Here is a 23724-nt window from a genome sequence, read left to right as displayed (position 1 = left end):
GTGTAGTCACTGTTTTAATGTAGGACATGCAGCAGTTAATTAGTGCACAGCAAGGTCCCACAAACAGTAATGTGATGAAGACCAGATTTGATTTTTGACGTTGATTGGGGAATAAATATTGGCCAGAACACTGGGAAGGAGCTCCCTGTTCTTCTTCAAAATAGTTCCATGGGATTTTTTACATCCACCTGAGAGGGTGGTGGTTTAACACCTCATCCAAAAGACAGAACCTCTGACAGTCCTGCACTAGGAGGGTCAGGTTAGATTAAATGCCTAAGTCTCTGGAGTAGGACTCTTAATTCGTATCACTAGGTATAATGAGATGTCCAGTGTTTTTCCAAAACTGCTGAACTATAAAGCAAGTCAGCAGGATGAGTTAAAATGACCAATCATCTCTCAACCATCTTCTGTCAATTCTACAAAATGGTTTATTAAGACAATGATTTTAACCACTTAACCACCAGAAATATTAAATTGTCCATTCATAAATATTCAGGAAGCTTTGCAAGACATTAGAGGGCCAATGAGATGAAAAGTGAAGCTGGAAACCTGAAATTAAAACATCCAATTGCACAACCAGTGAAAGGTCGTTTGAAAGAGGAAGATGAGTCATCATCTAGGGCAGTATCCTTCAACAAGACTCAACTTTGCTTATCTTGGATTGGACCTACACATTGTGGGTATGCCAACATCCTTGTTGAAATTTGAAGGGATTAAGTGAGTTTTTGAAGCCTTCAATCTCTTTACTTTCCAGATATTTGTAGACCTATCAGCTATGGAAGGTTTCTGATACATCACGGGACACAACACGATGCTTGTCTATATTATATCAGTAAGGCAAGTGGTGGTCATTTTGGTGAGAAGATGATGGCCCCATTTTGCTTCAAGAAGTGTGAGAAGAATCCCCACAGGAGGCCTGAGAGTTTAATTCTTCATAGTCCTTTGTTGGGAAGTCCTTTGTATCACCTTGGTTTTTGGTGTTGGGCACAGTGCTGGAGTGATCATCACAGTCCAGGGCATTGCCTGAGGCAGTTACATTTTGCAGAAGGGATTTGTACATTGGTGAATTCAAGAACCTTGGGTAGGAGTCCCTGTGCATCAGTGCATATATCTGCACTTGTGCTTCATCAAACATGTCTGCTGTTGGCATTGCCATGTTCTTGTTGATTGTCTCTCGCACACTTGCATCGATGCTGACCTAGAGAAAGAAACTCAGCCGTGAACTTTTACGTTTTGCCATAATATATCCTTTTTTTAACCGGGGGCGGGTGCTATTACAGACCCCTTTTAAAGAGATTTTACTATTAGAGAGTGGCTGTTTATGAGGCATAAACAATTCAAACCCGTTTGTTAGTTTTAAAACAATGTATGAATTAAATATACTCACACCTACCTTTATAATGGACAACAACTTAGATCCATCCAAAAAACTACCGGATTGTCATTAAAAACCGAACTGGTTTACTAATGCCCTTTAGGAGACCAGGTCTGCCGTCCTTTCCCAGTCTGGTGTACATGTGGCTCCAGACCCATAACACTACGGTTGACTCTTAAATGCCCTCTGAAATGGCCTGGCAAGCCACTTAGTTGTATCAAACCATTAAGCAAAATGATAATAAGAATAAAACAGGGCAGGTCACCTGCCAATGACCTAGGCACATGCCCAGCCCAATTAACCCTGCAAAGTCCTTTGCACTATTATCTGGGGACTTGTGGTTAAATTAGGGAGCTGTTCTACACACTATACAGACAGCAGCCTGACATCTTCAATAGCACTTCCCAAGCCCATAACCTTTACTGCCCAGAAGGACAAGGGCAGCAGGTGCATGGGGACATGACTTGTTGCAAGCTTCCCTCCAAGCCATCCTGGTTTGGGAATATATCACCATTTCTTCATGGTCACTGGGTTAAAATCCTGGAATTTCTTCCCTAACAACCCTGTGGGTGTCTTTACAGCACATGGACTGCAGCGAAGGTCGCTCACCAATGTGTTCTCAAGGGCAATTAGGGATGGGCAACAAATACTGGCCTTTTAGTGACACCCACATCCTAGGGCCACAGAGTTGCTTAAGCTCTGAAACTGTTGTAGCAAGGAAGGAGGAATGAAAGAATTTACATTTATATTGGCTGTGGGTTAGAAAATAGAGTTGTGGCAAGTGGCTGTTTTTCAGACTGGAGGGAGATATGTCGTGGCATTCCCCAAGGTTCAGTACCAGGACCACTGCTTTTTTGATACACCTTAATGACTTGGACTCAGATTACAGGGTACAATTTTGAAATTTGCGGATGACAGGAAACGTGAAAATATAGTAAACAGTGAGGGAGATATTTGACTTCAAGAGGACATAGACAGGCCATGGGAATGGTTGCAATCGTGACAAACGAGTTCAATGAAGCAAAGTGTGAGGTGACACATTTTGGTAGGAAAACTGAGAAAATAAATACATACTCAATGGTACAAATTTGAAGGGGGTGTAAAAATAAAGAGACCTGGGAATGTTTGTTGCCTGTGTTAAATACTGTCCAAAGGATGAGCACTTGGGTGAGGTACAAAGTGAGCAAAAGCATAAGTAAAACTGTGCCCAGCAAAATCTCACTCCTTCAGTACAGAAGGGAAGCAAATTTGGGGAAAAGCATAATGGGGGAAGAAAGAGAGGCATGATAATATCTCCACTATGGGTCAGGGGTTAGCATTCTCACATAGAAGATCATGGATTCAAATCCCACTCCAGAAACTTGAGAACATAGTCTTGGGTAACATACCCGGTGTGGTATCGAGGGAGTCCTGCACCACTGGAGGTGCCATCTTTCAGATGAGTTGTTAGGCCAAGGACTCATCTGCAATGGATGTAAAAGATCCCATGGGTCTACTCTAAAGAATAGCAAAGGAGGTCTCCTTGGTGAACTGGTGAATATTTATCCCTCCACAAACATCACTAAAACAGATTATCTGTTTCGTTACCATGTTACTGTTTGTGGGAAGTTGTGTACAAATTGGCTACCTCGCTTCTTACATTACACCAGTGAATGCACTTCAATGGTTGAAGGGCACTTAGGAATATATTGAGATAATTAAAGGTATTAATTCTTTCTTTTCTATGTGTCCTCTTCATTTACCTGCCCCAGTTCATTTACACATCACTCACCTCCTTCGGAGACAGTATCGAGATGTAGTCCAGGTATATTGATTTTGCCATTTCCGTGATGGTGGCTTTGTGATCTTCCTGCTTAAGTTCCTCACAAGCAAGCCAGAAGAGAATATTTTCATCGCTGTGTTCACTCTGTAAGAATTCCATTAAAATGCCCCTTCCAGTTGGATTCTTCAGAAGCTGTTCAAAGGACTGGGACCAGGCGGTGACCTCTTCCAGGCTCAGACTCCGGCTGTGGATGAAAAAGGAAGATTCCGGCTATCAGGAATGTATATGTTACAGGGAAAAGTGAGGGAGATTGGAGCTGGTTTATGCTATTTGGTAAAGAAAACTTCCCAGTCTTGTGAAAGGGAAGTGGCAACATTATCCAGGAATAATGCTGATGATGGCAAAGAGTTTAAGTATCTTGGGATGTGAGTCAAACATTGGGAAACCTAAGAATAAAAAGGGATATGAAGCAAAAATGCTGAAAATCTTACTCAATGACAGAAAATTCTGGAAACACTCAGCAAGTCAGGCAGTTTTCAGGGAGATATATAAATGTTAACATTTCTGGTCAATAGCCTTTCATTGGAACCCTATGAAATATTAACCCGACCTTCCTCTCACATAGTCCCTGATGTGCTGTGTGTTTCTAGAATTTTCTGTGAGTTAAGGGAAGTCTAGTAAAAATTTAGTGCCCCCACCCCCAAAAAAGTTATTAGTTGTGAAATAAATTATCCTGGAGGGGGGGCGTTGAGACAGTATAATTAGGTTAAAGAGGCAATTAGATGAACTTTGAGAGAAAAAGGGGGCCTTCAAAGTTAGAAAGGGGTTTTGATAAAATTAATTGGTTAGCCTATTTCCAGTGGTCAGTGACTGGGTAACTAGAGGGCACGAATTACAGATTATCACCAAAAGAACTGAAGGAAAAGTTTGGAGAAATGTTTTACTCAGCGGTTTGTTGGATCATAGCAGGTCTTCCCAGAAACAGTAGTGAAATCAGAGCCCAAAAAGCTTTTAAAAAAGGAAATGGATAAATATTTGAAAAAAAAAAGGGAATGGGGAAAGAACAGGAGAATGGGGTTAAGTCAATTGTTCTTTCAGAGGACCAGCACAGGCATGAAGGGCTGAATGGTCTCTTTCTATGCTGCACAATTCCATGAATTCAGAAGGGTTGAACGAGTAGGGGAATAGCTGGGGTAAATCTTTAGAAAAAACACCATCTTGTGTAGCCTAATGATCTTTTGTCTGTCCCTAAATCATCATATGAATATTACTCATTTGCTCTTGGACACATAATATATGGCCAGGAACAGGCCATTCGGCTCAACCAGTTCATGCCAGTGTTTATGCTTCACTGTAATCTCCTCTCATCTTTCCTCATCTAAATCTACCATCATAACCTTCTATTCCCTTCTGCCTCAGATATTGTCTAGTTTCCCCTTAAATGCATCTGCATTATTCGCTTCAACCATTCGCCGCGCTAGCGAGTTCCACATTCTCGCCACACTCTGGGAAAAATAAGTTTCTTCTGAATTCCCTATTGGATTCCTTGCTGACTGTCTTCTAGTTATGCTCCTCCCCGCAAGAGGAAACATTCTCTCTGTATCCACGCTATCAAAGCTTCTCATAATTTTAAAGACCTCTATTAGGTCACCACTCGGCCCTTTTTTTCCAAGAGAATAGAGACCCGGCCTGTTAATCCTTTCCTGATGTGTATACCCACACATTTCTGGGATCACCCTATGCGTTGCAAATGTGATATTATCAAAGGCTGAGTTTGAGAATTGTTTACCTGGTTAAATAGAATTTAACTGCACAGAAACAGCTCAATCCAACTGCTCCATGCCAGTGTTTATGTTCCACACAAGCCTCTGCACACCCCTCTTCAGCTGCATAATCTTTTATTCCTTTCTCCCTCATGTATTTATCTAGTTTCCCCTTAATGGTTCGCACGCTATTAAGTACTCCTTGTTTTAGCAAGTTCCACGCTCTAAGTTTCTCCTGTGTTCCCTTTTGCAGTGTTTTTTGGTAACTATCTTATATTTGTCTGTCAGTTACAGGGATTACATAATAAATGGGAATATACTAAGAGGGGTAGATGAAATGAGAGATCTTGGCGTACAAGTACACAGGTCCCTGAAGGCAGCAGTTCAAGTAGACAAGGTTGTAAAGAAGGCGTATGGGATGCTGTCCTTCATTGGCAGAGGTATAGAATATAAAAGTAAGGATATAATGTTGGAATTGTATAAAACACTGGTGAGGCCACAACTGGAGTATTGTGTGCAGTTCTGGTCACCACATTACAGGAAGGACGTAATAGCTCTGGAGAGAGTGCAGGGGAGGTTTACAAGAATGTTGCCAGGGTTAGAAAAGTGCAGCTACAAGGAGAGATTGGATAGGTTGGGGTTATTTTCCTTAGAACAAAGAAGGCTGAGAGGTGACTTGATTGAGGTGTACAAAATTATGAGGGGAATAGATAGAGTGGACAGGATAAAATAGTTTCCCTTGGTGGAGAATTCTAGAACCAGGGGACATAGATTCAAGATAAGTGGCAGAAGGTGTAGGGGGGACATGAGGAAGAACTTTATTTACGCAGAGGGTAGTGGGTGTCTGGAATTCGCTGCCCAAGTTGGTGGTAGAGGCAGAAACTTTAAACTCTTTTAAAAAATACCTGGATCTGCACCTTGAGTGCTGTAAGATGCAGGGCTATGGGCCAGGTGCAGGAAGGTGGGATTAGAAAGGGCACCTGGGTGTCCTCAGGCTGGCATGGACAAGATGGGCTGAATGGCCTCCTTCTGTGCTGTAACTTTTCTATGGTTCTATTTATGGGCCCAAGTTTTGGTTTCCCCCATATGGAAACATCTTCTCCACATCCCTGTGGAATCAATTCATAGATTTAAGACTTCTATAAGGTTACCCCTCAGCTTTCTCTTTTCTAGAGAAAAGAGCTCCACCTTGTTTGGTCTTTCCTGATAGTTTATAAATTCTTAAGCGCCCTAATATAAGTCAAGCAACTGGCCTACAATTCATTGCAGCTGTTAAATGTCACCTTTATTTAAAAATGAAGATGCTGTTTGTTATTTACAGATGTCTGCAGTGCCACTAAATAGCTCTAAGTGCCACCAGTGTACTTGTAGAAATCTCTGATCTCAGTATTGCTGCAATGCGATGGTGATGAGTGCTGCAACAAAGCCAGAATTACAGTTCCACTTTTTTTGACAGCAATGGCTGGGGTTTGGGGTTTGGAGTCTCCTATTGGAACACAAATGGTTGGGTGATCCACACCCCTGTCGTCTACTTACCTTTATTCCACCACATTTCTGGGTCTTGGGGGCCTTCTTTATTTTGCCACATTTCTCATGCTATTTCCCCACCACCAGCCCACCCCCACCCCCACCTATGTTATTGTGCTCTAACCATTTAGCCTCCTCTGTACACACCTTTTGTCTCTATACTTGTCCTATTACCTTCCCCCTTTGCCTTGTACAATCATCCCTCTTGCATAGGAACAGGAGTAGGCCGTTCAGCCCCTCGAGACTTCTATCTTTTGCCATTTAGTCACCCCCCACCCTCCAGCCTATCACAGATCTTCCCTCTTGTTCTTTCATTCCCCGAAAGCCACCTTTTCCCTGCCTCCAAACTTGTTCAAAAGCTATTAATCTCTAACATATTCCAGTTCTCACTCGAAATGTTGGCCTGAATTTTCCTGAACCCAAGGAAATAGGGTCGGAGGCAGGACCAAGAGCAAAAGGAGAGATGTCTCTGAGCTTAGTGAGCAGGTAGTGTGAACACGGCAGAGGCTGCCTGCCCGGCAGTGGCTGGCAACCAATTTAGCCAATTACTGAGGCGTTGGCATAGTGGTATTGCCACTGGACTAGTACTCCAGAGACCCAGGGTAATGCTCTGGGGACCCGGGTTCGAATCCCATTGAAATTTGAATTCAATGAAAATCTGGAATTAAAAGTCTAATGGTGACCAAAAAACCATTGGCGATTGTCGTAAAAACCCATCTGGTTCACTAATGTCCTTTAGGGGAGGAAATCTACTGTCCTTACCTGGTCTGGCCTACATGTGACTCTAGACCCACAGCAATGTGGTTGACTCGTAACAGCCCTCTGAACAAGGGCAATAAAGGATGAGTAATAAATGCTGGCCTAGCCAGCGACACCCATGTCCCATGAACAAATAAAAATAAGACTTGGGGAGAGATGTTGCTGCCGGAATCTTCCAGGAGCATCTTAATCAGCCACCTCTAGGAAAATTGCAAGCGATGTCCCACCATGGACACTTCAGGATTCCTGAGCCAGAATTAAGGCTGTGTCCAGATTGTGACCCAATTGGGGATATTCAGTCCATTAACTCTGTGTCACTCTCCACAGGTGCTGCCTGACCTGCTGACTATTTCCACCATTTTCTGGTTTTTAAAAAAATATTTGCAGCATCCACTGTATTTTGCTTTTCTAGAAGATTAGGCTGATGGGGTGTGATGAGGAGGGGTTGGCTCGCGTGGAGTATAAACAACAGTAAGGCCCAATGGCCTTATGTTTCTGTGCAGTACACAAATTCCTTCTTTGTCCCTCTGATGTTAATCCTGAATCTGGGCCGCATTGTAACCAATTTACCAATCAGAGGGAACAATCATTCCCTTCCATAAACCTTCAAAATATTCATAACCCACCCCACCTTGACTCCACAAGTGAATGAATACCCTGTTCCTGTGTAGCAGGTATGCTTCTAATAGTCCCATCTATTATGTTGACCAGATACCAGTTTGTATTTTACGCAACTTGCCTATTGTTGATTAGAGACAGTGTGTTCGCACTTCAGCAATTTACTTGTCTGTGGCAGACTGATTCTGCCAACAAACAGAGCTTTTATCTCATGTCCGTGAGGGAAGAACAGCGGCCAGGGTACCGGGAGAATTACCTACCCTTCTTCCAATAATATTGTGAGATGTTTTTCTCATCTGCTTGTGGTGTTTAATATCCAGCCGTTCTCCAAGGATAACATTTCTAACATTGCAGTGCTCCCTCAGCCCGTCACTGAAGTTAGGTTATATGCTGAGGTCCTGGAATGTGTGGCTTATACTGATTCAAAGGGCAATCAACTGAGGCAAAATGAACACTTCATGGAATGTGTGCTAATATTTAAAAGGGCAAAAGATTACATTCAAATTGAAAAGAGATCACCAACTCAGGAGTGATTTGTTCACCTTTCCCCATGTTTCTGAAGACTTTCCATCTGGGAAATGATGGAAGCTCTTCTGCTGCAATCATGTTTATCCTTGTTCCTGACGGTTAGGCTGCAAAGTAATTAGAAGGTTTATTTTACTGAGCATAATGTCCACTTGATATATAACCCACAATTCTCACCACAACCTCTTTCTCAGTTGTTTCTTTATTCAACAACAACTTGCATTTATATAGTGCCTCCAAAATCAGTGAAACATCCCAAGGTTTTGCACAATAGCATTATCAGATACAATTTGGCACCAAGATTATGTGTTAAAGTCTGTGATTTGGGTTTAGGAGCCCTTTTCCAGAATTGGAGATGTTAGGACAGGTGACTAAAATGTTGATCAAAAATGTAGATTTTAAGGAGCAGAGGGAGAGACTGAGAGGTTTAGGGAGAGAATTGTGGAGCTTAAGCTTGAGCTGGCTGCATGATTACCAATGGTAGAGTGATGAAAATAGGGGAGAGTGGAGGAGTGCAGAGACCTCCTCGGTGGTTGCCTTGTTTGGTTTGGGTTCTTTCCTCTGCCATGTTCGGCTGGCTTTGATCTTTAAAAAAGAGGTGATGAAGGGACCATAGATTTTTACACAACTACTTGACGGACTTGATTGAGAAAATTCCTCCATTTCCCCCTATCTCCAAGCTATGTAGACCTCAAAACTTTCCCTTCTGCAATATTTTCTACAAACACGCTTGCGAACTGTCAACAGATACATTAAGACTTACGCACAGTGGAAAATACCAAGTCACTTTTCTTAAAAGTACTCATTCACGGTGGGGTATATTTCAGACTTCATATCCTCTTGGTATAGGTGCTACATCAGCAAAATTGCCATGTGTGAGTGTAGTTAGTTATTGCCATGAGGCTACTTCACAGTTGTTGGGGAGGTGGGAGGGATCTTAACCAAATCCAGTCATATCCTTACCCGATGTTGACATGTTAATAATGTCCGAGTGGGTTTACTGGTCAGGTACAGGAACCCTAGCTGACTCCTAACCCCACCCAGCCCACAAGTGCTAAGGGAAATTGTAGCAAACCAACTGTTGCCTTGGCTAAGCTAAATACCTCAGCACATGCAGATCAGCAATCAAATCTGGGGCCATCTACTGTGAATGGGTTGTTGCATTTGTCCACCAGGCTATTAGGGAGTTCTCTTAAGGATGAAAGAACTTGCATTTAGATAGCACCTTTCACAGCCTCAGGACTTCCCAAAGTGCTTTACAGTCAATAAAGTACGCTTGTGAAGTGTAGTCACTGTTGTAATGTAGGGAATGCAGCAGCCAATTTGCACACATCAGGCTCCCAGGAACAGCAAGAGAGAAACTACCAGATAAACTGCTTTAGCTGTCAGTCGAGGGATAATTATTGACCAGGACACTGGGGAGAACCCCCCCCCGCTCTTTTTCAAAATGGTGCCGTGGGATCTCTTCCAACCACCCCGAGAGGGCAGACAAGCATTTGGAACAGCCTCTGACACTGTAGCCCTCCCTCACTGGGAGTTTGTGATCAAGTCTCTGGTGCAGGATTGAGAGGCTTTTTAACATCTAGCTCACGTAATTCATCTCCTGACCTATTAACAAAAATGTATTTTTCTGTTACAATTTCAGGTCTGTACCAGGAGCAGCAGCAGCACCAGCAGAAACAGCAAGTGTTGGGACGTCTCCTGCACATGCGAGGGGACGTGGAATCACTGCTTGCCTGTGACATCCGTCTTCTCAGCTGTACATGGTGAGAAGCCATTACCTGGAAAAGACAAGACAAGAGAGGTTTGCTACCTTGTAGGCTGGTGGAATCTCCCAGTAAAACAACTTTTAGTGCCAAAGTAGTGATAGCGACCAAATTTTCTCAGGTTGAATGAGCAGCAGCGATATAAGCAATTCTACTGTGTTCTGATGAAAGGTCATTGAGTTGAAGCACTGACTCTGTTTGTCTCCTCACAGATGCTGCCTGACCTGCTGAGTGTTTCCAGCATTTTCTGTTTCTATTTTGTATTCAACAATTCTACAGTTTTCTCAGTGAATTTGTACAAGGAGCGATTATTTTTTCGGGAAAGTTGCTGGCTCTTCCCAGAGTAAGATTCAATGGGATCTGTTTTCCCTTGGTACCTCCCCCTGGATAGCCGCCCTGTATATAGGGTAAGGGCGGAATCGTCCCACATTTGCACTGAGAGCGGTAGTGGGTGAGAGAAAGCACTTTTACCCATCGGCGTAATGGTGGCTTTTCATGCCGTATCATCCTGTTCCTGCCTCATTAATCATAAATTCCTGGAAAACACGCTGTTTCGATGGCGGTAGCCTCCGCTTCGTCATGCCGGGCGCCGTGTTTAAAATGCAGCCGGGCGCACACCTCTCAGTGCTTCCAGCTCAGGATTGCTGCACAGGAGACATGGCACCGAAAGGCAAGAGGACTGCAGCTCCGCCCCCCCCCCCACCGGTTTAGTGACATGTTCCTTGAGCACCTTTTGGACACCGCGGAGGCCCACCATGATGTCCTTTCCCCCCCGTTCTGGCCGCAGGAGGGGAAGCAACATCACCAATCCAGCAGGGGAGGCGGAGGCAACAGTGGTCAGTGACAATGCCCTGCAAAAAGAGGACAGCCACCCAGAAAGAGGGTGAATGATCTTCTCCGCCCTGTCAGGGTAAGTCACTCTTCTTATCACTCTCAACTCACACACTCACAAACCCATCACACATCCACAGGGCCCTCACTCACTGCCGGTTCAAGGGACATCACCATTCACTCTCTCACACACACCATCATTGTCCTCATCCCGCCCATGGGACCACTCACCACCCACACATGCCAGGCATACTTATAATTTGGCCTCCTGCTTGCACTCTCTCCATCTGTATTCATACAGGACAAGCTAGCACACAACCAGAGAGGTGGCAGACTGGTGGAGGAATGCCTGAAATCAAAGTCCTCAAGGACTTTAGCAATAGAGTCATACACCTGGCTGGCGATGATCTTGACCGTTCCTGTACCGACGGTGAGGTCGGCGGTGCTCTACCAAGTGAGGGTCCAGCAGTGCGACACCCATCAGACAACCATGCCGTGAGTGATGTGACCTATTTCACAGACCACTGCCATGCACTAATTATCTCTCCTTGCTTCCGCAGGCACATGTGAGAAACAGCCGAGGGAGTCCATGACCCAGGGCCTCCAATCAAGGCCCGAAACATGTCTGAAGAATTTGAAAGCACCCTCATTGAAGATCCGTCACAGCGCTCACCCACACCCTTCACCAGCACAGAGACACACATCTCGGTGGTACCTAGACCATAAGACCATAAGACATAGGAGCAGAAATTAGGCCATTTGGCCCATCGAGTCTGCTCTGCCATTCAATCATGGCTTATAAGTTTCTCAACCCCATTCTCCCACCTTCTCCCCGTAACCTTTGATCCCCTTACCAGTTAAGAACCTATCTATCTCGGTCTTAAATACACTCAATGACCTGGCCTCCACAGCCTTCTGTGGCAATGAATTCCATAGATTCACCACTCTCTGGCTAAAGCAGTTTTGCCTCATCTCTGTTCTAAAAGGACTTCCCTTTACTCTGAGGTTGTGCCCTCGGGTCCTAGTCTCTCCTACTAATGGAAACATCTTCCCCACTAGTTCTAGAGTAGCCTCAGGATCACAATCTGGTGAGCATATCGCACGGTCTGATCCACAGCAGACAGCGGCAGGGACTTCCCAGGTTTCTGACACTTGGAGGACTGCTGGGGGCCAGAAATCTGCTGAGTCTGAGTCAGCTGATGAGCCTCTGGACTCAGTCATGTCACAGTTGCCAGAGCTGCAAAGTCAGGCTTGGGAATATCAGGAAGGGATGTCTGTTGCACTCCTCAGATTGCAAAGCACAATGTAGGAGTCTGTCCGCCTTCAGTCTGAGGTGATAGCACTGGCACCGAGGTCAACACTGGTAGGATGGCGGCCGCCATGGAGACCTTGGTCCAGAAGATTGGTCCTGCACTGCTGCTCGGGCTCAACTCCATCGCTGATGCCATATTTGGCCTCCAGCAGTGTCAACACGAGGGGTGTGGGGAAGCTCGGTCTCACTCCAGCTTCCCTTTCTCCACAAGGTGTCAGCCGGGGGCCCTTGGGCATCCATAGGGAGAAGGATCAGCAGGTGTCCCCCTGGAGCCATCCACCCGGTGACTCTGGGAATGTCCGGCCCATCCAAATCTCCTCTTCCTGTGACCCCGCAGCTCCAGCTCCACAAGCTGAGGAGGGTGTCACTGCCACACAGCAAGACCCTGAAAGCAGGCCGGGGCCCTCCAGGTCTCGGCCCTCTACAGGAGGCCCACCAAGGTCATCACAGACGAGTGGTAGCAGTCAGCAGACTGCCTCCACCTCCACTGTGGATGTCGAGGGAGCACCAAGATGTAGCGGCAGGGTTAGGAAGGTTAATAAGATGTAACTCCTTCGCGTTATCAACAGTCACAGATTGTAATTCTTTCGAGTACATTCACAGTTCTTGGTTTCCGGGAGTGGGACATGAACCCACAACCTTCTGATTCAAAGGCGAGGGTGCTATGAACTGAGCCACAGCGTTGCACAGTTTGGACATGGCTGTTAATCACTTGTACATAATGTTCACTATTGTCAATAAACTCCCAAGAATGTCTCCTTGCCTATGGCTTCTTGTTCTGATGAGCAGTGCTCGTGTCACTCAGATGTGAAACCTTGGTTCCTGCACAAGATAAAGTTAGGTGTCTTAGTCCAGAGCCTCTTCCCTGTGCTTTGTGCAGCCTTTAGACCAAAGTGATGGTCCAACTTCACACTCCCTGGGCCGATTACTGACACCTGAACCTCGGTGCTTGTCATTGCTGCCAGAATGTCATGGGCAGGCATCACAGAGTTCCGTCATTCTCTCTGTGTGTTCTCAGCACCTTTGAGGTGGGGCTGGCCCCCATCTCTTCAGCATCTGTGACCAGTGACGCTGTGCTCCTGAAGGTTGACAAAGGATCGGGGATCGGGTATATTTAAAGTTTCATGGCTGCAGCTCTATGATATCACAGAAGGTACGTGCGCTTCCATCAGCCAGACTGGAGTCAAACGTTCACTGATGCAATGTGAGGATCTATGTTGTCTCCTTACTACATGTCATCATCATCCTCCATGAATCTAGTAGCTATGAGAGCCTCCTGAGCATGCCTGCCTCCTCTGGCCAGTGTGATGGCACCATTGCCATCGTCCTCACCTTCAAGGACCTCCACACCCTCATCCCTGTCAATGTCCTCCTCATCAGAGGATACGTCCAGCTCCTCCATTTCCTCCTCAGACAGCTCCTCTCCGCGTTGCAGAATCAGGTTGTAAAGGGTACAGCAGGCGACGACAATGTGTGACACTCTACATGGACTATATTGCAGGGCTCCACCTGACCGGTCCAGGCACCGGAACCTCATTTTCAGCATCCCAATGGTTTGCTCCACCAAGGTACGAGTTGCAGCATGAGCCCCATTTCACGCTGCTGCAGTCTGAGGGCTCCGCATGGGCGTCATCAGCCACGGCCTCTGCAGTAGCCCTCGTCCTCGAGGAGCCATTCCTGCAGCTTCTGTGGATCCTGGACAATGTCAGGGATCTGTGACTGACTGAGAATGTAGGTCTCATGGACACTTCCTGGGGACCGTACGCAGACCTGCAGGATGTGTTTGTGGTGGTTGCACACCAGCTGCACTTTCAGCAAGTGGAATCCCTTGCAGTTGACGTAGTTGACCGCTTGTTGCCACTGAGATCTGAGCGCCATGTGAGTGCAGTCGAGAAAACCTGGGATCTAGTGCTCTTGCATCCTGGCTTAACTTTGTGCATTTCACCTGGGACCAGCAATGTGCCCTTGCGAAGATGGCGTCCGTGACCTCATGGATGCATTTGTGGGTGGAGTCTTGCGATATCCCACAGAGGTCACCTGTGGAGCCCTGAAAGAAGCCAGTGGTGTAAAAATTGAGCACCATGGTCACTTTCACAGCCGCTGGCTGTAGATGCCCTCCATGTCCCCGTGGCACCAAATCCTGCAGTAGCTGGCAGATGTGACCGACCAGTTCCCTAGACATGCGCAATCTTTAGCGACACTGGTTCTCGGTCATCTGCAGGAATGAAAGGCAGCGTCTATGGACCCTGGGTCTAGCTAGGCTCACTGTGGCTCTTCAGCAGTGTGTGCAGGAGCCCCAGCTGCCCTTTCTTTCTGAGGGTGCTGCTGCTCCCTCTGGCCAGTCAGGTGTCTCCATTGCTCTCTTCTCCTTCGTTTCCACTCTCTGTAAGCCATGAGACACACTGCTTGATCACCAGGCTCTATGTTCCTGATGTACTCCTCCTGGAGGATGAAGTAGAGTGATGCGTGGGTTAGCATGGGTGTTCTCAGAACCTCCCTTGGTTAAGTGCGAAGGTCCCTTAGCGCATCCTGAAGAGAGCTGGCCGCCACTTGGCTGGCCAGGGTTTAGTGGCTGCCCGAAACCCCACCCACCTCCGTCCCACTCCACCTGACTGACTGACGGCAGCTCTGCCCATTGGACTGCATGCTGTGCTCTCAGCTCAGGGACTGACATTCTCCTAACCCACACTGCAAGGCTGCACTGTTAGCTTGAACCATGGAAGAGACAGGTCCAAGCCAGAATGATGACATAGCAAGGAGCGCCTCCACCAGTGACTGCTCCATAGCCGGCTTTAGCAAGGAGATTGTACAACTTGCCCAGTCGTCCAATTGTTCTGCAGTCCACTAAAACACTCATTACTTTGCAGCCTGTGCTCGAGGGGTGAAAAGCTCTGGAACACTTGGTGACACTTTCATGTTTCTGCATTGCTTAAGTGGGCAGATAGGCTATAGACCCAACTCTATGGATGTCAATGTGGCTGCGTCTGAACTGTCTCAGCTGCAGAGGAATGGTCACTTTATACAAGATTTCCCTAATGCATGGCCGCTTCCCTCGCCCACACCCTGCACATGCTTGTGCACTACCATCAGCCTCAGTGTAGCCCTTGCACCGCACCCCACCCTCCCCTCCAAACAACTCGTCTCAACTGCAGGGCACCCCTTGCCCCGATACTGCACTGTCAGCCAGCTGGGAAAAAGAGACTTGTCTTTGGCTTTGCCCTCACCTGAATGCATGGTGCTTCAACCTTGAACCCTGAGTGCTGCGCATTGTTACTGTGCACTCACCTCTGAGTTCCCTTTGAAGTGCAGCTTTCCAGGTGCACGCCTTATATATGCTGTTGTGAAACATGTCAATGTATCCAGGGTGGGGGGATGAATCCAGCGAGCTGGGCTTATAATGATAAGCAATTGTATTGCAATGAAGTTGCCGACGTCTGACGGTGGGGAACGCAGCCTGCCATTGACAGGCAGAGCAGACGATTGCAGACTGGTTTCACGACATCGTGAAACCGAATTTGGCCCTTCTCGCCACCAGATACGCCCGCTGCCAATGGGCACAGAAAATTCCACCCTACGTGTTGGCATGTTATTCGACCACAGAGGGTTGTGGTGAGGGTCATCACAGCAAAGCTTTGTGAAACATTCACAAGTATTCATTTTCTAGTAGGGACAATTGGATGGATGTTCAGGACTAGGAGCCTTTAAATGGCTTTTTTCCTACCCAGCTGTCACTGAGGTTAATCGACTCATCATATAGCTTGGGATCCTCCTGTGCCTCAGTACTATGTCAGGCTGTGTGAGTTTATTCAGTCAACCATCGGCAGGCAGTATCACAAATGTCCTTCAGGAGAGGAAATCTGCCACCCTTAGCTGATCTGGCTTACATATGACTCCAGGTACACTACGTTGTAGTTGACTCCTAACTGCCTCTGAAATGGCCTAGCAAGTCACTCAGTTGTTTCGAACAGCTACAGAGAAAAACACATTGGATGCACCTACACTACAAGGACCGAGTGGTTCAAGAAGGCAGCTCAGTTCATCTTCTCGAGGGCAATTAGGGATGGATAATAAATGCTAACCTTGCCTGCAATGCTCACATCCCAAGAATGAATAATAAAAAAAGAAAGAGCAGAGAAGCAGTCAATATGATGGATTTGTATAGCACTGTTCCACTTGACTCCCAATGAAATCTCACTCCACTTTTCTTCCGAGTGCATTAGGAGTTTGACATCTAATTTACACGTTGTGTGTTTAGAGTCAGTGGAAAACCCAGAGCTGCTTCACATTGACACTAAACTAATAACCAAATACACTATTAGTGACCATTTGTCCAAGGAATATGAAGTACTGCATTGGAAGACCTTAAGAAAAAAAGCAATCATATATATACACTTCATCATGAGGGAACCTAAATGGATAATGGATAGGGGGAAAACAGCTTCGACTGACAGAAGGGGGCGCCAGTAATCAGCGGACACAGACTTAAGATAATTAGCAAAAGAACTAGAGGTGGGCTGAGAGAATGTGTTTACCCAGCACACTGTTGCAATTGAGAAAACACTGCCTGATTTAATAATCAATTTTCAAAGGGAATTATGTAAGTATATAAAAAGGAAAATAATTGCAGTGAAATGGGGAAAGAACAGGAGCGTGGGACTGATTGGTTAGCTCTTTAAAAAGACAGCACAAGTGCAATAGGCCAAATGGCCTCATTTTGTGCCTTATAATACCAGTCACAAAGAATCAAAGCCAATATAGGCATTTATAATACTTGAAAAATTCATTTTCAGGATTTGGGCATTGTTGTCAAGGCTGACATTTATTGCCTATCCTTTGTTGTCCTTGAGAAGGTTGTGGTGAAGCATCTTCTTGAACTGCTGCAGTCCATGTGGTGAAAGTTCTCCCACAGTGCTTTTAGAGAGGGAGTTCCAGGATTTTGACCCAGTGACAATGAAGAAAGAGTGATACTTTTCCATGGCAGGATAGTGTGTGACTCGGAGGAGAACTTGACGATGATAGCGTTCCCATGCACCTGCGGCCCTTGCCCTTTAAGGTATTGGAGGTCACAGGTTTGGGAGGTGCTGTCGAAGAAGCTGTGACAGGTTACTGCAGAAAGACTGCTATATTGAGATTAAAAAGTCACATCACTAAGTTTGGATCTGTGCTCTGCTTGGCTAAACACCCAAGTAAGATATTTCACTAAATTAAACATTGAAAGCAATAGAATCGGTTTGTGAGGGACATTATGCAGTGAATTCAACAACAACTTTCTGCCTTTGCACCATCACAGCAGATGTGCCTTCAGCCATCTAGATGCTACTTTCTGTAATACTGTCTCTAAACAGCAGAAAAACAATTTTCATTTATTTAGCACCTTCAACATCGTAAAATATCCCAAGGTGCTTTACAGAGCAGACAACATTTAATTCTGGGTCACGTCAGGAGATAAGTCACATGGCCGAAAGCTTGGTCAAAGAGGTCATTTATAAGCAGAATCTTCAGGAAAGAGAGACAAAGAGGTTTAGGAAGCGAGTTCTAGGTCGCAGGGCTTAGAAAGCTGAAGACACAGCTGCCAATGGTGGGGTGGAGAAAATCGGGGTTCTGCAGGAGGCCAGAATTATAGACGAGCAAAGACTTCAGAGGGTTGTAGTGCTGGAGAAGAAAAAACTCAACTGGTGAAGGACATCAAAGGCAGCAGGCTCCCCTTTTCACAGCTGGCTCTTGTCTGGATGGTGTGTGCGCGCGATAAGGCTGCATAGCACCAGTGGCCTTGTTCGTCACCTTGATGTCTGATTATTATAGTTAGAGTGTCCGAGGTCATAGCCAGCACCACAAGGAAAGCTTCTCACCAATGTCAAGCTAAAACACTTCTTCAGTCAGAGTCCATGTTCGAATCTGGGATTTGGTTTGAGAAAAGAGTTTGAATTATTTCCAAGTTAATTTCTACAGCAGTCTTGAACGGGATGGCTAGACTGTAAAGCAACTTACCATCTTCCCTTTTCTTGTTGCACACAACTTGATGTTCTGTGAAACTGTTCGTTACTTATAAAGGTTTACGTAACAAGAAATGTTAACAGTGCAATGTAGTTTAACCAACTACTGGCAGGATATTGCACAGGTCATACTCCTATGCATTGTGTAAAATTTGCAATAACTTTCTCATGAGAAACCTTGTAACTTGGGCACTGTGACCAATTTTTGACAAGTTCTGAATGCTCGTTTAATATCTGCAATTCTTTCTCCAAACTTGTGAAGAATTCCATCATTAACAGCAAGGAATGGCAAGAATAACAGTTTGCATTGATACAGCACCTTTATTGGAGTAAAATATTCCAAACATTTTTACAAATAAAATTGTCATAGAGCCACATACAGAAGTATTGAGACAGGTGACCAAAAGCTTCATCAAAGAGGTGTGTTTTAGGGAATATCTGAAAGGAGCAAAGAGAGATTGAGAGACGGAGAGGTTTAGGGAAGTAATTCCAGAGCTTAGAGCCAGCCAGTTGAAGGCATGGCTGCCAATTGTAGACCAATGAAGATCGGGGATAGGCAAGAGGCCAACACTGGAAGAGCTCAGAGATCTCAAAGGGTTGCAGTTCTGGAGATTACAAAGATAGGGATGAGTGAGGTCATGGATGGTTTAAGATACAAGGATGATTATTTTAAAATCTAAGCGTTGCCAGACCAGGGGCTAATGTCGGTCAGTGAACTCAGGGGTGATAGGTGAACAGGAATTGGTACAAGTTAGGCTACGGGCAATGGAGTTTTTGATGCGCTTAAGATTACAAGGGATGCACAGGGAGAGGCCAGCAAGGGAAGCATTGGATTTCCTGAGTCCAGTAGTAACAAGGGTTTCAACAGCTAGGGAGCTGAGGCAGGGGCAAAGGTCAAGTGCTAATATGGCTGTAGCCTTACACATTCTTTGACAAAATACACTCTTGTTACCAAAGTTCCGATGTGTCCTTCCAACTTTCATTATGATCAAACAGATTGTTTCCTTCACACACTATTTCCCTCTCAACTTGTGAATGGGTATAGTTCCATGGAGTTGGTCGTTCTCTGGTGACTTCCCCAAATGGCCATGGTTCCTTAATCAACTATTTGGACCAAGCCCATGGTTAGCAGAGCCAAAGGTACTGCCTACAACTTCCATTAGTGTGCATATGTATGGCACCTTGAGTCAGTATCTATATGTATGGGCCTGTACAGTCAATGTGTCGCTCGCACATTAGAAACAGAAACTTGGGTGAGAAACAGCAGGGCCTAGTGGACCTTGTGAAAATGAATCCCAACAATTTGAAAATGTTTAACTTTATGAGAAAATACAGGAAAAAAATGATAAAGCTGCCAAAATTTAGTTTTGTCATCTAGTTTTGAATAATTAAGTTGTTAAGTAGGAAAATGCAGCAGTCAGTTTGCACACAGAAAGCTCCCAAAAACAGGGATGTGATGATGATCAGATCATCTGTTTCTTAGGGCTGGATTTCAGAGGATGCCAGGGACCTGCACCCACACTCCCAACCTAATGAAAAAGTTGGGGTGAGTTTGCCCCTGCTCTGCCAGCTTGCTCTGTAGGTATTTAATGGACATTTGTCCAATAATTGGTTTAAGGTGAAACTTCTGCCCCATCTGGGCAGCAAGTCCAGCCTCTGAGAGCTGCAGGCCAATCAAGTAGCTGGCAGCTCTCTGGTCCCAGCAGTGTCATCGGGAGTGGTGGCCACTGCTGGGATCGCATACATTCGTCAAGCACAAGGAGCTGGAGCGAATGGTAAGAGTTGAGGTTGGGGGGTGGGGGGTTGAAGGGGTGATATCGTCGGTAAGGGGTGAGGGACTGTGGGGAGGGGAACCCGGGCTGGGAGGACCGGGGGGGAGGCCCTTCCACATGCTCAGGGGGTCCATTAAGGAGGCACCTCCCTTGTCCACCTGGATATTTGGTGCAGGTCTCTCCCAACACTTTAGGGCCCCAATTGGCCTGTGGGTGCAGACGGCTTGATGCCTGCTGCTGATAAAATTGTATTGGGGACCAGGGCAGCAGGTAGGTGGTGGGCATGGAGCCCATGGCATTTTACAAACCCACTGCTGGGGGGAGGGTGTAAAATCCAGCTTTTAGTGACATAAAAGCAAACAATGAGATCTCCTTTAGATTGGGGGAGATCAAATGCAATTTTGGTGATGACTTTGTGGAATACCTTCATTCAGTTTGCAAGTGTGACCCAGAGTTTCCGGTCAGCTGTCATGATAATTCTCTGCCCCACTCCCAGTTTGGCCTCTCTATCGGGGCTTCCTTCCTGTTCCAATGAAGCCCAATACTTTAGCCTTCCAGATTCAACTTTGAGTTCAACAATTTCAAATCATAACTTTGCCCCTGTTTTTGGATGCCAGCTGTTGTAACAATTCTGCTACTCCATTCGCACTTCTTCTAGACACATCTTCTGTCTCTTTACTTATCCCATTACTATCTCCTCTGCCCTTACACCATTATGTATTTTGTCATTTAACATCTTCTCCTGCCTTTCACACTATCCCTTCCCCTTTGTTGCTTTTCCCTCTCCCTGCCTCTGTACTTGCTTAACTCTATCATCTTCTAATTCTGACCTGAAACGTTAACTCTCAGTCTCTCTCTCTCTCTCTACAGCTGTGGTCGGACTGCTGAGTATTTCCAGCATTTGCTTTTTTGGTTTGGAGACGCATATTGGCCAGAACACTGGAGAGAACCCACCCCACCCCACCTGCTCTTCTTTGAAATAGTGCCTTGGCAGGCACCTTGGTTTAAAGCCTCATTGGAAAGACAGCATTTCCGACAAGGCAGCACTCCCTCGGTACTGCATTAGAGAGTCAGGATCAATGATGGGCTCAAGTCAGTGAAGTGAGATTTGAATGCACAGACTTCTGATTCAGAGGCAGAAGTATATGGAGTGAACTGCAGTATGGGGTCAATGGAGTAAACACAACCTCTGTAATGCATCCTTGAAATGCGGTGTGAAAGCTGGGTCACCCTCCAGAGGGAAAACATGCAGTCTTGGGAGGGACATAACATTCACAGTAGTCTCGGTGAAATCGTCTGAAGTACACATATTCCTAGGCGTCACTTATCACTGGCCTTGTATTGAAAAGATATCGAGATTACAGTATGTTGCATATTGCATATCATAGTTTTTATTAAGCGCAACTATTTAAAGGTAACCATGCGTGCTGCATTGTCCAGCTGTTAACACCTGCGACAAGTGCCGTACATTTAAAGAATACATTGTTAAACTCTGCCGAGCGGGTGTATTCTTCGCACATCGACGGGAAATACAAAACGGACGTTTTCAAAGGGAAGGGACATCAATGTCACAAAACAAAATTGGCCAGAGATTCTGAGCGCAAAAACCCTGCCTGCGAATGTCACAATGATCACAATAGGATGTGCAGACACTGGCTCGTTACGCAAGGATTAGTTAGCTGTACTCACAGTTGCTAAATCATATTTGGACTTGTTGCAGAACTTGCGGGGATTTTCCCTCCTTCTTATTCGAAATCCATCCTTTCATTTTTCCTCCTCGTTTTTTTTTTATAAACTTGATTGAAGATGTCAGTTTCAGGCTGGGAGACGCATGCGTGATCATTCCGGCTCTCCTTAGCCAATGCGAACATTCTCCCCACTTGGCTTATTTTCTTGTCCGCCTATTTTCTAAACGATAACGGAGGGGAGGGAGGGATGCATTTGGGGAGTGCTGATTCGGGAATTAAATAAGATTTATTGCTGTTGAAAGGTGCATTCTGTGATCAGTGTCACTCCTCATTTTAAAAGCGTGCGTGGCTGTGGCTGGCCAATTGCAGAATAATTTGCTTTTCGGCTACTCAAGAGTCCCAACTTTCAATCGGCGATGCTCCTGCAGGGACGTTTGCTACATGCCTGTGTACCTTACTGCAGCGAGGTTAACCCACTGAAAATCTATCCACTGACACCCATGTGAAATCGTGCAGCTGAGAGTCTGGTGCAGCCCTTCTAAACATTTGTACTTGGACTTCTCGGACGCAAGCACTGCCTTGACTTATTTTGCCTGGATTTAACACGTGTCATCTTTGGCTTCTGGGTCCTTTTTGTTTTGAAAAGCTCATCCTTGTGTTTAAAGCCTTCCCTACCCCTGTAATCCCCTAGACTTCAACCCCTTCCCCAAGAACTGTCTCTTCCTCTGACTCCAGCCGTTTGTGCAGCACCTTCCTCAGTTTGACCCATCATTGGAGGAGTGGCTTTCAGCTGCCTGGACTCATGTTGTTCAATTCCCTCCTTAAACTCTTCCCTCTTTTCACCTCCATCTCCCCTGCCCTGTTGTAAAACCCACCTCTATGGCCGAGAGTTTGGTCCTTTCTCATTTGCTTTCTTTGGTTCAGCACATGTTTTTCACAACCCTCTGTGAAAGGCCTTGGGACTTTTTCCCATTTTAAAGGTGCTATATAAATCTAAGTTGTTACTGGATTGCCACTGTACCAGTTACCTTCCTCCCTCAATTAACTGATCAATGCTAATGTTCTGCTTTGCACAGTGAAGTACTTCTGAAAAGCATCACTATTGTTATGTAGGCAAACATGGCAGCAAATTAAAGCCCAGCAAGGTGCCTACAAATAGCAATGAGATAAATGACCAGTTCTTTGCTTTTGGTAATGTGGGAGGAATCATGGATACCACTCTACTCTTATACATTAAACACATCCACAAAGGCTTTGATTTCTATTTATCCCCTCCCTTACTCTTAAAGACCATGGGTTTGAAGAAAGCTGTTATTAATTTTTATTTTTGGTAACGTTGAGACAATGTATGAAGAGAAAGATGTCATCAACAGCACTGGTTCAGAGAAAAATAATGTTGTTTGCTTGACATGAGCCTGCATTCTGATTTACACACTGTGAGATTATTCTATATTAATTACATGATCTCTTTGGAATGGGAAAAGTGATCTACTAAGGTTTCTTTTCATGAGTTGTGCTCAGATTGGGAGCGACGTGGGTTTAAGTGTTGAGGCGGTTTTCTTGCTCACGGTCCATTGTTCGTATTTTCTTTCTGACATTCATGTCTTTTTTGCTATTATCTCTGCAAAGTTCCTAAATCCGTCTGAATCCTCTAGAATATCTGGTGTACATCTTCCCAATTGCTAGAAATTGGAGTCCGGATATTCTGTTTGTCCAATTCTCCAATCTAGAAAGCTAATGAAATCAAACAAAATCCAATCCCCATAGATACATCGACAACTCCCAAAATGATCATTGTCACAATTACCTAAAAACTCACATTGGCAATGCCAAAAGAAGGTTCTAAATCAGTTTGGAATGAATATCAGGAGCACATGTACAATGTTGAATCCTGTTTGTCGGTTTGGGCCTAGCTATATCGCATTGTACTAGGACCTAAATCTAGGCCAGAAAAATTCCCTTGATTGCCTTTGCTAAGTCATGGGAGGTGGCATTTCACTCTCAAACCAAATCAGGGCATTTGCACTATGGTT

General features: G+C 45.4%; 2 protein-coding genes across 3 annotated transcripts in view; one reads left to right on the top strand and one right to left on the bottom strand.

Moving 5' to 3' along the window:
• Positions 1 to 17232, top strand: part of LOC144696002 (arf-GAP with SH3 domain, ANK repeat and PH domain-containing protein 2-like) — a 158936-nt gene extending 141704 nt beyond the window's left edge. Inside the window, exon 30 of the transcript XR_013580053.1 lies at positions 17220 to 17232. The gene's annotated coding sequence lies outside the window, so the exon portion shown is untranslated. The remainder of the gene's footprint in view (positions 1 to 17219) is intronic.
• LOC144696004 (regulator of G-protein signaling 17-like) lies at positions 406 to 21784 on the bottom strand. Of its 2 annotated transcripts, none has more exons than XM_078567169.1 (5): positions 21693 to 21784; positions 9983 to 10110; positions 8347 to 8436; positions 3147 to 3381; positions 406 to 1198 (listed from the first exon to the last, which is right to left on the bottom strand). In XM_078567169.1, the coding sequence occupies exons 2-5, from the start codon at positions 10105 to 10107 to the stop codon at positions 884 to 886; spliced, it is 765 nt and encodes a 254-aa protein (XP_078423295.1). In that variant the 5' UTR covers positions 10108 to 10110; positions 21693 to 21784; the 3' UTR covers positions 406 to 883. The 2 variants fall into 2 exon arrangements, with proteins under 2 accessions (XP_078423295.1, XP_078423294.1); XM_078567168.1 differs by lacking the exon at positions 21693 to 21784 and adding an exon at positions 18227 to 18238.
• Positions 21785 to 23724: the final 1940 nt, after the last annotated feature.

Source organism: Cetorhinus maximus, chromosome 21, assembly GCF_964194155.1.
Source record: "Cetorhinus maximus chromosome 21, sCetMax3.hap1.1, whole genome shotgun sequence".
Lineage (NCBI taxonomy): Eukaryota > Metazoa > Chordata > Chondrichthyes > Lamniformes > Cetorhinidae > Cetorhinus > Cetorhinus maximus.
The sequence above is the reverse complement of the archived record's forward strand: the minus strand, read 5'-3'. Positions and strand labels throughout refer to the sequence as shown.